Here is a 12,807-nt window from a genome sequence, read left to right as displayed (position 1 = left end):
TAAACACTTCTTTTCCAGAATATTATTATTAATTTATTATCAAATGGATCAAAATACAGTACTTTTCATATATTTAGTACTGTTTAGTGGCGAATATCCTTTTTATAATAATTTAATGTGGTGTTTTTCTAGGGCCTGGAATGAATTAGGCTATTTACATGTAAAAGGCGACTCGCTACACGAAAAAATCACTTCACGAAAGCCCTTACGGAACCAGTTAATTTTGTGTTGCAAGGAATCACTGTATACAGAACCAGTAATTGTAAAAGAATGCCTTCTTCCCCCCCTCACCTCAACCCCGTTTCCTGTTAGGCTCTAAAAATGACTATTAGTTTAAGTATTCATAAAGGATTGGGGGATGTGCAATGAGGATATTTGGATCTTATGGAAGTACATATTGGTAGGAATGGGCTCATTGCATGAAAAATTGGTAATACATTATTTCTGGGTATGTATGAAAACTCCAAATCATTACTGTATACTAAACATTGCATTCAAATGTATCATATATAGATTAAGAAAAATATCACAACAGTATCTAGAAATATTACTATCTCGATGACAATTCTCAGACATGTTAGCGGATGAGCACTGATATGGCTAGACAATATACATTTCAGCAGATGGAAATTTAATACTGTACTAACTTTTCCCAACTAGTGGGAGGTTGGGGCATAGTATAAAGGGGAATGGTAAACATATTTGTTCAGTTTTTATTATTTAAAGAATTTACTCAAAAAGAACGAACAGAAACAATTAAAGGACAATAAAACTTGGAAGTAACTAAAATATAAATATATAATTCCCTTTAAGCTTAATTAAGTCATTCTTCAAGTCTTAGAAGGAGATAACAATGCTAATAGATTTTCATAGCAATAACAATAATTTGACTGGTACAGTTCAAGGAAATGGACATAGTTACCCAATAAAGTTTTGATTATAAATTGAGGATTCTTTTTTCTTTTTTTCTCCATTTCTAAGTTACATTTTAATTCCCACCTAACATACAGCATTCATCACAAAGTGGTGCATCATGACAAACTGGTGCATCATAGTTAACTTTACACATTTCATGAGTAACCCTGATATACGTATGGGTTACAAATAGTACTGCTGAAATCTTTTTGGCTTGGCTTTTGGATAAATAGAGTTCCCTTGTTTATATCACCAAAATGGAAAATATAAGTTTTGAAGATCAGGGTTGCAAAAATGCAACAGCATTTTCAAAATACCCACAAAAATGTAAATGGTATTAGAGTAATGGGTTATTAATCAACAAACAACCTTAAAACAAATGTGGATAAAGGGTAAATTAGGACAAAGACTGGACATGCTGAGTATGATGCCAAGTTAGGGCACAGACTGAACACAGCGTGTCAATGAGTAATGTAATGTAATAAAACTAAAAATTTTAAGGTCCTGATAAGATTATGCACGTTCACCTTGGCTAACAATTATATAGAAAAATATTTGTTTAAATTAAGGTAGAATTTTGCTGGGCTCTTTAGGAGAAATATATACACAATGGACGGTATTACCTACGTAGATTAGCCCCTGACAAAAACAACAACTTGCATTAAAACAAACCCCTGATTTTTTCTACAAATACTTCTAAAGCAATTTGCCATTATAGATTGATTTTCTTTTCTGTGTAATATGTGTAATCATCAAATTCAGACCATGTTTAAATGACATTAACTAATAAGCAATTCTACTGGTAAATAAATACTTTGGAACTTTTAATATAGTAATTTGAAATTAAATATATGTACAGTATATATAATATGTATATGTAAAATGTCTATATAAAAGTATAATAGGAATAAAATTTACAAATGCACTGGAGAGAAGCTGTTGTAAAAATAATACATCAGATTAAGATAAGAGTTCTTCCTACCTTTGAAATAAAAAGTGTTCTAGTTAGGTACAAGATGGCAAAAATACAATTTTTCCTAGATACGACACATTCCCAAAAATGACTACTACAAGGTACTAAAATTGAATTAGGTTTCTGATCAGATAAGACAACTACTGTACATTACAACTATTTACGACCACAATAAAATCTCTAGCGATTTAAAGCATAAATAGCATACCTGAACTGAATCTCTTCTGTATTCCTTGAAAGCTTTTTATCATATAGCAATTTCAATTTATGAGCAGCTAATGATCATGTTTCCCTTGCCACATGTTCACGTGTGATTTTGGGTGTCACATTTTAAAGTACTACAAAATTGACCACTAATATTGTAGTTGATGATGGTGTCTTTCAAATACTTTTCAAATTATAAGACTAATTCAACAACATAAAAATCCAACTCGCCACCTTTTGACGTGTATATAATGAACTCGGTTAAACTAGATTATCCTGGTAATGAGAAAATTGTTACTAACAATCTAAAAACCAATCCTGCTCAACTGTTTAATCTGGTATTAAACTTATGAAATTAGTTAATTTTAAGGCACATTTTTATGTCACCCTTAATACAATGAGACACCTAAAAATTAATTTTACAAACTAATTAAGAAAAGAATGATAAACACTGTAAATTAACTTGGCTTCAATTCGCTGACTAACATACATTTCATCAACAAAAAGGAAAACCCTATACGTGCAGTCGCCATTAAATTATTTGCTGAACTTTAGAAATTTAAAAGTTAAAATTTTTAACCTCATTAATTACCAACACGATTAAATTTAATCAATTAAACTTAATCTCAATGAAAATATTTTTAAAGCATACACTACTCACACAACCATATCACAGGATCTGCTTTGCATTAGTTTAGCTAAATTTTAAGCCAGATGAAGGTCACACCTTTGGTATGAAGTGCTATGATTCTTTATCTTGTACGAGTGCCAGCAGAACAAGATCCCAGTAATCAAAAACGATCCAAAAAGTAGTAAAAGAAGGATGAATATGGGAAGACCTAGAGGTTTTGGTGGTATTACAGCAGGAAATGCTGTCGTACGATTCATCATAAAACCCATCGGCCATTCTACTGCTGTGTCCTCAATCTGCAAGAAAATAATAAATTGGAAATAAGTTATTTTTAAAATCAGCAAATTACAAAAATTTTGCTGCTCCGGATTTTAATTACCGTATTTGACGGCCTATAAGACGCGCCTTCATTTCAGCAGGTCAGATTCAGGAAAAACAGTTTTTAGCATATATTGTTAAAACTATTCTAGCTGTACATTGCACAAGCAGAAACATATCATATTTCCGCACATAACACGACCATTAGTGCATAGGCTAGCTTTTGTCGTATACTTAAAAATCCAAAATAAATTAAATAAAGACCATTTTATACCATGCTTTTGCTAAACACGCAACATGAAACCAAAATCATTGCTTTGTTTATGTTTCATCACCGATCATAACGAACACACGAATGCCTTTTTTTACATCTGTGTATAAATTAACTTTTGCAACATCAGATATTTTACCAAGTATTGTTATGAAATAATAAGGTTATTAATTTTGTTTTACTTACTGTACTTTATCCTTAGTAATACAAAATAATTGAAATAAAAGAGATTCTTTATAAAGTTTTACCTAATAAATGCTGCCTAGAACAGAAAACATTGTTTTGTTTACGTTTCATCGCCGATCAAAATTAACAAACAAAAGCATTTACACATTCAAGCAATAACTAACAATACCAAGAGCTTTTAATAAAGATGTTATTAGAAATATTTTACTTGCCATACCCCTAAAAAATTCTACATGTCGCATAACAGAAAAGCCATTTTGTTTGCATTTAGACAACAATAACAAACTACCGCTAACGACAGTATGATGGGACAGAAGATGGTGCTTGATTGGAGAGAGTGAGGATAATTCAAATTATGGTGGATTTCTAATGAAAAATCAATATGCTAACCTAAATTTGATAACTACCGTTATTAACGATACCATTAAAATTATCGAAGGCTAAGGAAAGAGAAAGTTGAAAGATTGCTGAGAACGCAACCATAACTCAATGTTTACATTTTGCCAGCTGATGTTTTAAACGAAAGTCACAGCATTTCAGTTAAAATTGCTTTCATTTTAACGAATTAATTTTTAAAGTACCAGTAAGAATACAGTAATACCAGCAATAGAAATAAAATAAGGATACATAGAGATTACAGTAGGTAAAAGTAAGTACCTAGCGTAAGCTGGGTTAGATTAGTCTAAGCTTAAGGTCAGTAGGTCTCAAACTTTACCTATGATTTTTTTAGCCAAAATTTTTGGAAAAAGTGCGTCCTATAGGCCATCAAATACGGTACATGAAAAAATTAAATATGATGGCCATCAAATATATATAAATAACAGTACAGTATTATCATTGGCAAAATGTCAAAATAGGTATGCTGTAGATGATAATCAGTTCCCTAGTTTACAATTTAGCTTTTTTTTTTTTTTTTTTTGAGAACATTGGACCTTTTCTCGATGGGCACAGAGTATAGTTTCAAAGGGTCTCGGTAGGTAGTGGATAACAAAACCGCCTTAACGCTACAAGTTTCAAGCATTCTCAATTTCATTATTAAAAGATTTGTAAGATGTGGACATAAAGCTAACAAAAATAATTTTAAATATATTTTTGCATTACTCTGATCATATTATTATATTATAACCTTACCTCATTTGTAAACTGTATACGTTTCCATTCCAAACTATCAATGCCAAGACCAACAGTAATTAGGCTGTATATATACATTGCATCAAAACATAAATCTTCAACTAAGGCTCTGTCCATATCTGAAAAGTAAACACAATAATAATAATGATGGACTCTTTTTAAGATAAATAAACAATGGGTCGTATTTATTGATATAGTATTAAACTGACTAATATAATTGCAAAAATTGTAACTAAAATACTTTCAGGTGGAAGTAAAATGCATATACTTTTATTGAGGGCATAAAATATGCAACCACTTGATAAATTTGTATTTTCAATCATATGAAAAACTTATCTTTAATGAAAGGAAACACAAAGTTAAAATTAGTCTTGCTCTATATAAAATTATACATGTAACCTACATACTAATTTCCCTGAGATCGTAATAACAAAAATATAGTTACAATGTAAATACCAAGATGGTATTCATATTCAACATCTGCAACAGAAACAGAAAATTGTCTAATTTTGAAACAAAATGTTATTTTCCTTAGTAAAATAAATTTTTGAATATACTTACCCGATGATCATGTAGCTGCAACTCTGTTGCCCGACAGAAAAAACCTAAGGTCGGGATACGCCAGCGATCGCTATACAGGTGGGGGTGTACAACAACAGCGCCATCTGTCGAGTAGGTACTCAGGTACTTCTTGTCAACAAGAACCAATTTTCTCCTCGGTCCACTGGGTCTCTATGGGGAGGAAGGGAGGGTCCTTAAATTCATGATCATCGGGTAAGTATATTCAAAAATTTATTTTACTAAGGAAAATAACATTTTTCAATATTAATCTTACCCGATGATCATGTAGCTGATTCACACCCAGGGGGGTGGGTGGAGACCAGCATACATGTTAACATTAGAAGCTAAGTATCCCGTATTTCATTTTAGCAGTTATTCAAAATAACAAACATAAAATAAATAAGTACCTGGTAAGGAAGTCGACTTGAACCATTACTCTGCCTTTTTAAGTACGTCTTCCTTACTGAGCCTAGCGATCCTCTTAGGATGCTGAGCGACTCCTAGGTGCTGAAGTATGAAGGGCTGCAACCCATACTAAAGGACCTCATCACAACCTCTAATCTAGGCGCTTCTCAAGAAAGAATTTGACCACCCGCCAAATCAACCAGGATGCGGAAGGCTTCTTAGCCTTCCGTACAACCCAAAAACAACAATAAAAAGCATTTCAAGAGAAAGATTAAAAAAGGTTATGGGATTATGGGAATGTAGTGGTTGAGCCCTCACCTACTACTGCACTCGCTGCTACGAATGGTCCCAGGGTGTAGCAGTTCTCGTAAAGAGACTGGACATCTTTAAGGTAAAATGATGCGAACACTGACTTGCTTCTCCAATAGGTTGCATCCATTACACTCTGCAGAGAACGGTTCTGTTTGAAGGCCACTGAAGTAGCGACAGCTCTAACTTCATGTGTCCTTACCTTCAGCAAAGCATGGTCTTCTTCCTTCAGATGAGAATGGGCCTCTCTAATCAAAAGCCTGATGTAATAAGAAACTGCGTTCTTAGACATCGGTAAAGCAGGTTTCTTAATAGAACACCATAAAGCTTCTGATTGTCCTCGTAATGGCTTTGTACGTCTTAAATAGTACTTAAGAGCTCTTACTGGGCATAGTACTCTCTCTTGTTCGTTACCAACCAAGTTGGACAGGCTTGGGATCTCGAACGACTTGGGCCAAGGACGAGAAGGAAGCTCGTTTTTAGCTAAAAAACCAAGCTGTAAGGAACATGTAGCCGTTTCAGATGTAAAACCTATGTTCCTGCTAAAGGCGTGAATCTCACTGACTCTTTTAGCTGTTGCTAAGCAAACGAGGAAAAGTGTCTTTAATGTGAGATCCTTAAAAGAGGCTGATTGAAGCGGTTCGAACCTTGCTGACATCAGGAACCTTAAAACCACGTCTAGGTTCCAACCTGGTGTGGCTAACCGACGCTCCTTTGAGGTCTCAAAAGACTTAAGGAGGTCCTGTAGATCTTTGTTGGTGGAAAGATCTAAGCCTCTGTGGCGGAAGACTGCTGCCAACATGCTTCTGTAACCTTTGATCGTAGGAGCTGATAGGGATCTTACATTCCTTAGATGTAAAAGGAAGTCAGCTATCTGCGTTACAGAGGTACTGGTTGAGGAAACTGCATTCGCCTTGCACCAGCTTTGGAAGACTTCCCATTTTGACTGGTAGACCTTGAGAGTGGATGTCCTCCTTGCTCTGGCAATCGCTCTGGCTGCCTCCTTCGAAAAGCCTCTAGCTCTTGAGAGTCTTTCGATAGTCTGAAGGCAGTCAGACGAAGAGCGTGGAGGCTTGGGTGTACCTTCTTTACGTGCGGCTGACGCAGAAGGTCCACTCTTAGAGGAAGAGTCCTGGGAACGTCCACTAGCCATTGCAGTACCTCGGTGAACCATTCTCTCGCGGGCCAGAGGGGAGCAACCAACGTCAACCGTGTCCCTTCGTGAGAGGCGAACTTCTGCAGTACCTTGTTGACAATCTTGAACGGAGGGAACGCATACAGGTCTAGATGGGACCAATCCAGAAGAAAGGCATCTACGTGAACTGCTGCTGGGTCCGGAATCGGTGAGCAATAATTTGGGAGCCTCTTGGTCATCGAGGTAGCGAACAGATCTATGGTGGGCTGACCCCACAGGGCCCATAGTCTGCTGCAAACATTCTTGTGAAGGGTCCACTCTGTGGGGATGACCTGACCCTTCCGGCTGAGGCGGTCTGCCATGACATTCATGTCGCCTTGAATGAACCTCGTTACCAGCGATATCTTTCGATCTCTTGACCAGGTGAGGAGGTCCCTTGCGATCTCGAACAACTTCCTCGAATGAGTCCCTCCTTGCTTGGAGATGTACGCCAAGGCTGTAGTGTTGTCGGAGTTCACCTCCACCACCTTGCCTAGAAGGAGGGACTTGAAGTTTCTCAAGGCCAGATGAACTGCCAATAGCTCCTTGCAGTTGATGTGAAGTGTTCTTTGCTCCGGATTCCACGTGCCCGAGCATTCCCGTCCGTCCAGTGTCGCACCCCAGCCCGTGTCCGATGCGTCCGAGAAGAGAAGGTGGTCGGGGGTCTGAACAGCCAATGGTAGACCTTCCTTGAGAAGAATGCTGTTCTTCCACCACGTCAGCGCAGACTTCATCTCTTCGGATATAGGAACTGAGACCGCTTCTAGAGTCATGTCCTTTCTCCAGTGAGCAGCTAGATGATACTGAAGGGGGCGGAGGTGGAGTCTCCCTAACGCGATGAACTGGGCCAGCGATGAAAGCGTCCCTGTTAGACTCATCCACTGCCTGACTGAACATCGGTTCCTTCTCAGCATGCTCTGAATGCATTCTTGGGCTTGACTGATTCTGGGGGCCGACGGAAAAGCCCGAAAAGCTCGACTCTGAATCTCCATACCTAGATAGACAATAGTTTGGGATGGGACGAGTTGGGACTTCTCTATATTGACCAGGAGACCCAATTCCTTGGTCAGATCCATAGTCCATCTGAGATTCTCCAGACAGCGACGACTTGACGGAGCTCTTAAAAGCCAGTCGTCCAAATAGAGGGAGGCTCTGATGTCTGCCAAATGCAGGAATTTGGCAATATTCCTCATTAGTTTGGTAAACACAAGAGGTGCCGTGCTTAGGCCAAAGCACAGGGCTTGGAACTGGTAAACGACCTTTCCAAAGACGAACCTTAGGAAAGGTTGGGAGTCTGGATGGACGGGGACATGAAAGTACGCGTCTTTTAGGTCCAACGAGACCATCCAGTCTTCCTTCCTGACCGATGCTAACACCGACTTCGTCGTCTCCATGGTGAACGTCTGCTTGGTGACAAAAGCATTGAGAGCACTGACGTCCAGCACCGGTCTCCACCCTCCTGTCTTCTTCGCTACCAGGAAGAGACGGTTGTAGAAGCCCGGGGATTGATGGTCCCGGACTATGACTACCGCTCCCTTTTGTAGCAAGAGAGACACCTCTTGCTGTAAAGCTAGCCTCTTGTCCTCCTCCTTGTAGTTGGGAGAGAGGTTGATGGGAGTAGTTGCTAGAGGGGGATTGCGCAAGAACGGAATCCTGTACCCCTCTCTTAGCAACTTCACAGACTGAGCGTCTGCACCTCTGCTCTCCCAAGCCTGCCAGTAGTTCTTGAGCCTGGCTCCCACTGCTGTCTGGAGAGGTAGGCAGTCAGATTCTGCCTTTTGAGGACTTGGAACCCTTCTTCTTTTTGCCACGTTGACTGTCGGCACGGGTACCTCCTCTGCTGGAGGTTCTGCCACGAAAGGGCGGGATGAACCTAGAGGCTGGTGTGTCCATCCTAGGTCTAGGCACGGAAGGAAAAGCTGTGACTTTACGTGCGGAAGACGCCACCAGGTCATGGGTATCCTTCTGGATCAACGAGGCAGCAATCCCCTTGATCAGCTCTTCCGGAAAGAGACACTTGGAAAGCGGAGCAAACATCAACTCCGACTTCTGGCATGGTGTGATCCCCGCAGACAAGAAGGAGCAAAGGTGATCTCGCTTCTTAAGCACTCCGGACACGTACGAAGCCGCAAGCTCACCAGACCCATCCCGAATGGCTTTGTCCATGCTTGACATGATAAGCATGGCAGAGTCCTTATCCGAAGGGGAGGTCTTTCTGCTTAACGCTCCCAAACACCAGTCCAGGAAGTTGAAGATCTCAAAAGCACGAAAAACTCCCTTCAACAGATGGTCCATGTCCGAAAAAGACCAGCAAATCTTGGAGCGTCTCATAGCCAGCCTGCGGGGAGAGTCAACCAGACTTGAGAAGTCACCCTGGGCAGAGGCAGGAACTCCCAAGCCGGGTTCCTCTCCCGTGGCATACCAGACGCTAGATTTGGAAGCAAGCTTGGTAGGTGGAAAGATGAAGGCTGTCTTCCCCAGTTGCTTCTTGGACTGCAACCACTCTCCCAGTACCCTCAAAGCTCTCTTGGATGAGCGCGCGAGTACGAGTTTCGTAAAGGCAGGAGCTGCTGACTGCATGCCTAAAGCGAACTCAGAGGGAGGTGAGCGCGGGGTTGCAGACACAAACTGGTCCGGATACAACTCCCTAAACAGGGCAAGGACTTTCCTAAAGTCTAAGGAGGGTGGCGTAGACTTGGGTTCTTCTATGTCGGAGTGCGGATCGTCCAAATGCGCAGCTTCGTCGTCATCAGATACTCCTTCATCCGAATGCTGAGGAGGAAGTGGCAAAGGTGGAGCAGAAAGCTGAACGGCTGAATCCGGCAGCACGGGTGCATGCGTAGCTGCACTGGATCCAACATCATGCCGCTGCTGGTCAGTCTGAGAGCTGGCAACAACAAAAGCGGAGTGCTGGTGCGTGGGAGGGACTGCCGTGGGTTGCGGAGACTGCCGCATTGCGTCAAAACACGGCAGCTTGACAGCACCTTCCCACTGCTGATGCGGTAGCTCACGCATGTCAACGGAGGGTGCCGCATGTCGGCTAACGTCAACATGCGTCTGGCAGGGTCGACTGCGCATCGGTGGTGGAGCTCTCACAGGCGGAGTGTGGGAGCAGGCAGCCGCAGTATCTGCTGAGCGCACAACCGTGGCAGGTTGTAGGTTAACAGGAGCAGTGTCAACCTCCTCAGCACGATACTCCTGCATGAAGGAAGCAAGCTGAGACTGCATAGTCTGCAGCATAGACCACTTAGGGTCTACCGTGGTTGGTGCGGCAACAGACGGAGTGATTGCCTGCTGCGGAACCACTCTACCTCTCTTGGGAGGTGTGCAGTCTTCGGAAGACTGCGGCGAGTCCGAACTGACCCAGTGGCTACACCTGGGCCGTTGGACTCGCTCGGAAGGGACCTTGCGCTTGAGAGGTCGTGAGACCTTGGTCCAACGTTTCTTCCTAGAAACTTCTTCCACAGACGAGGAATGAATGGGCTCACTCGTCTGTTTGTGGATGGAACGATCTCTGCAAGATACGTCCGCAACCACTGAGGGTACATCCGTACGCTGATCAAGGCCTGTCGAACCCTTTGGTCCTTCGACATTGCTTCTCCCCTGGGCTTGGGAGCTTGCAAGAGGTCCCGGACTGGGAGGACGACTGGCACGAACAGATGCACCCTCATGCGCAACACTGACACTGACACTTTTCACCGCACTTGCACTCACTACACTTCCCACTGCACTTTTCGCTTTCAACTCTTTGACATCGGCCAAAAGTTGATTCCGGTCATTAGCTAATGACTTCACTCTGTCACCAAGAGCCTGAATGGCACGCATCATGTCCGCCATTGAGGGTTGAGCACTAGTAGCAGGGTCGGGAGTCACCACTACAGGGGAAGGAATAGGTTGAGGGGCATGGGGAGAGGAAAAATCAAAAGAGCGAGACGAACTCCTCCTGATCCTATCCTTCTCTAGCCTACGTGCATTCTTAAGGAATTCATTAAAATCGAATTCCGAAAGCCCAGCGCATTCCTCACATCGATCTTCCAATTGACAGGATTTACCCCTACAATTGGAACAAACGGTGTGAGGATCTATAGAGGCCTTCGGAAGACGCCTAGAACAGTCCCTAGCGCTACACTGCCTGTACTTAGGGACTTGAGAATGGTCAGACATCTTGAATTAGCCAAGGGGGGAATCCAAAATCTATCAAAGTCGTCAACAATTAATCCAAAACTAATCAAAAAAGCTTGATAAGTTAATGATAATAACTCCTGAACAGCGAAAGCTAATATCTAGAGAGAATACATCACCAAAAAGCGTGAAATCAACTCCAGAAACAACAGCGTATCCAAGTAGGTCTTGCCGGTGGCACGACAGAGGAAAAATTGGTTCTTGTTGACAAGAAGTACCTGAGTACCTACTCGACAGATGGCGCTGTTGTTGTACACCCCCACCTGTATAGCGATCGCTGGCGTATCCCGACCTTAGGTTTTTTCTGTCGGGCAACAGAGTTGCAGCTACATGATCATCGGGTAAGATTAATATTGAAAACTTGGTTTTTTAGAGTTGATAAAGGTTTGAATATTATGAGTAATTTGCTTTTTTTTGGAAGACCTGCCATTGCAACACAAGGAGTTCAGATTCAATCAAGTTATATGCACTGAATTTAAGCCATAGTGTGTTCACAGGTCAGGAATATACAGTAGTTAATCAACAAAATATGGTACTGGACTTCAATACTATAATGTAATTGGTTATTCCTATACTCATCTGAGGTTCATAATATTCAATGCTATAATGTAATTGGTTATTCCTATACTCATCTGAGGTTCATAATACTCAATGCTATAATGTAATTGGTTATTCCTATACTCATCTGAGGTTCATAATACTTGATGCTATAATGTAATTGGTTATTCCTATACTCATCTGAGGTTCATAATGCTCCCTACTCGAAGCTTGCCATTTTCCCCTTACTTCAATAACCACAAAACCCTTTTGTATTGCTTACAGTATATGGTGACTTATGGTAATCATAGATAAATTGGTATGCCATTCCAGTATACAAAGTAAAAACACATTCAACGACCTCTTAATATTGCTAATCTAGGGAGACAGGGTGATATGAACTTGTGGCAATATAAAAAGACAAGTTTTATGACCAAAATTCCATTTACTTCTATGATTCTCACCTGAGGTTCATAATGCTGAATACCACTCTGCAGAAGGGGCAAATACCCTAACATAAATACTTCAACCAAACTACCAGTCAAGATTCGCTTCAACTCCCACCAAAGATGAGAATAGGACTCGCAGTAAATCATCATAAAAACCCAAAATATAATAGACCTTCACTTGCAGCTATGTAGGACCAAATGCCAAGTAAATCTTGTAAGAAAACCAGGCATACCCCAAGATGGTGCTTGACAGAAACATCTGGTATGCTAACGAGTTCCTGCCAAAACCCTTTCCAAAAATTATTTCATCAGAAATCAGAGAACATTAAACACTGCTTATATTAAGAACCCAAACCTTCATGTCCCTCATCAGACTAGAATCCAATTCCATTTGAGCTTGTGTCACTAAACTCCGCATTTTTGGAGAAACAACGTCCTGCCACCCATTAAATAAATTAGGAACCTATTCCCAAATGGTCTTGGCCTTGTCAAAATAAAATTTAATCAGACAAAGAAACCTATCCTCTAACCTTTCCCTCTAATGAAGAGATGTGGAAGCCC

The 12,807-nt window shown here is 40.9% G+C and overlaps 1 protein-coding gene, 1 long non-coding RNA gene and 1 pseudogene across 2 annotated transcripts in view; 2 read left to right on the top strand and 1 right to left on the bottom strand.

Moving 5' to 3' along the window:
• LOC137657802 (uncharacterized) overlaps nt 1-12,109 on the top strand; it is a 75,024-nt gene extending 62,915 nt beyond the window's left edge. The window contains exon 3 of the long non-coding RNA XR_011047206.1: nt 12,083-12,109. This is a non-coding gene — a long non-coding RNA (uncharacterized lncRNA). The remainder of the gene's footprint in view (nt 1-12,082) is intronic.
• LOC137657851 (E3 ubiquitin-protein ligase MIB1-like) overlaps nt 1-12,807 on the top strand; it is a 421,337-nt pseudogene that overhangs the window by 283,537 nt on the left and 124,993 nt on the right.
• The window catches only part of LOC137657793 (ectonucleoside triphosphate diphosphohydrolase 2-like), an 85,043-nt gene continuing 73,016 nt past the window's right edge, over nt 781-12,807 (bottom strand). The window contains exons 11-12 of the mRNA XM_068392317.1: nt 4,630-4,748; nt 781-3,019 (exon numbers count right to left, since the gene is read on the bottom strand). Coding sequence (XP_068248418.1) covers nt 2,798-3,019; nt 4,630-4,748 — 341 coding nt within the window. The 3' untranslated portion in view covers nt 781-2,797. The remainder of the gene's footprint in view (nt 3,020-4,629; nt 4,749-12,807) is intronic.

The sequence above is a fragment of the Palaemon carinicauda genome, chromosome 1 (genome assembly GCF_036898095.1).
Source record: "Palaemon carinicauda isolate YSFRI2023 chromosome 1, ASM3689809v2, whole genome shotgun sequence".
Taxonomy (NCBI): domain Eukaryota; kingdom Metazoa; phylum Arthropoda; class Malacostraca; order Decapoda; family Palaemonidae; genus Palaemon; species Palaemon carinicauda.
The sequence above is the reverse complement of the archived record's forward strand: the minus strand, read 5'-3'. Positions and strand labels throughout refer to the sequence as shown.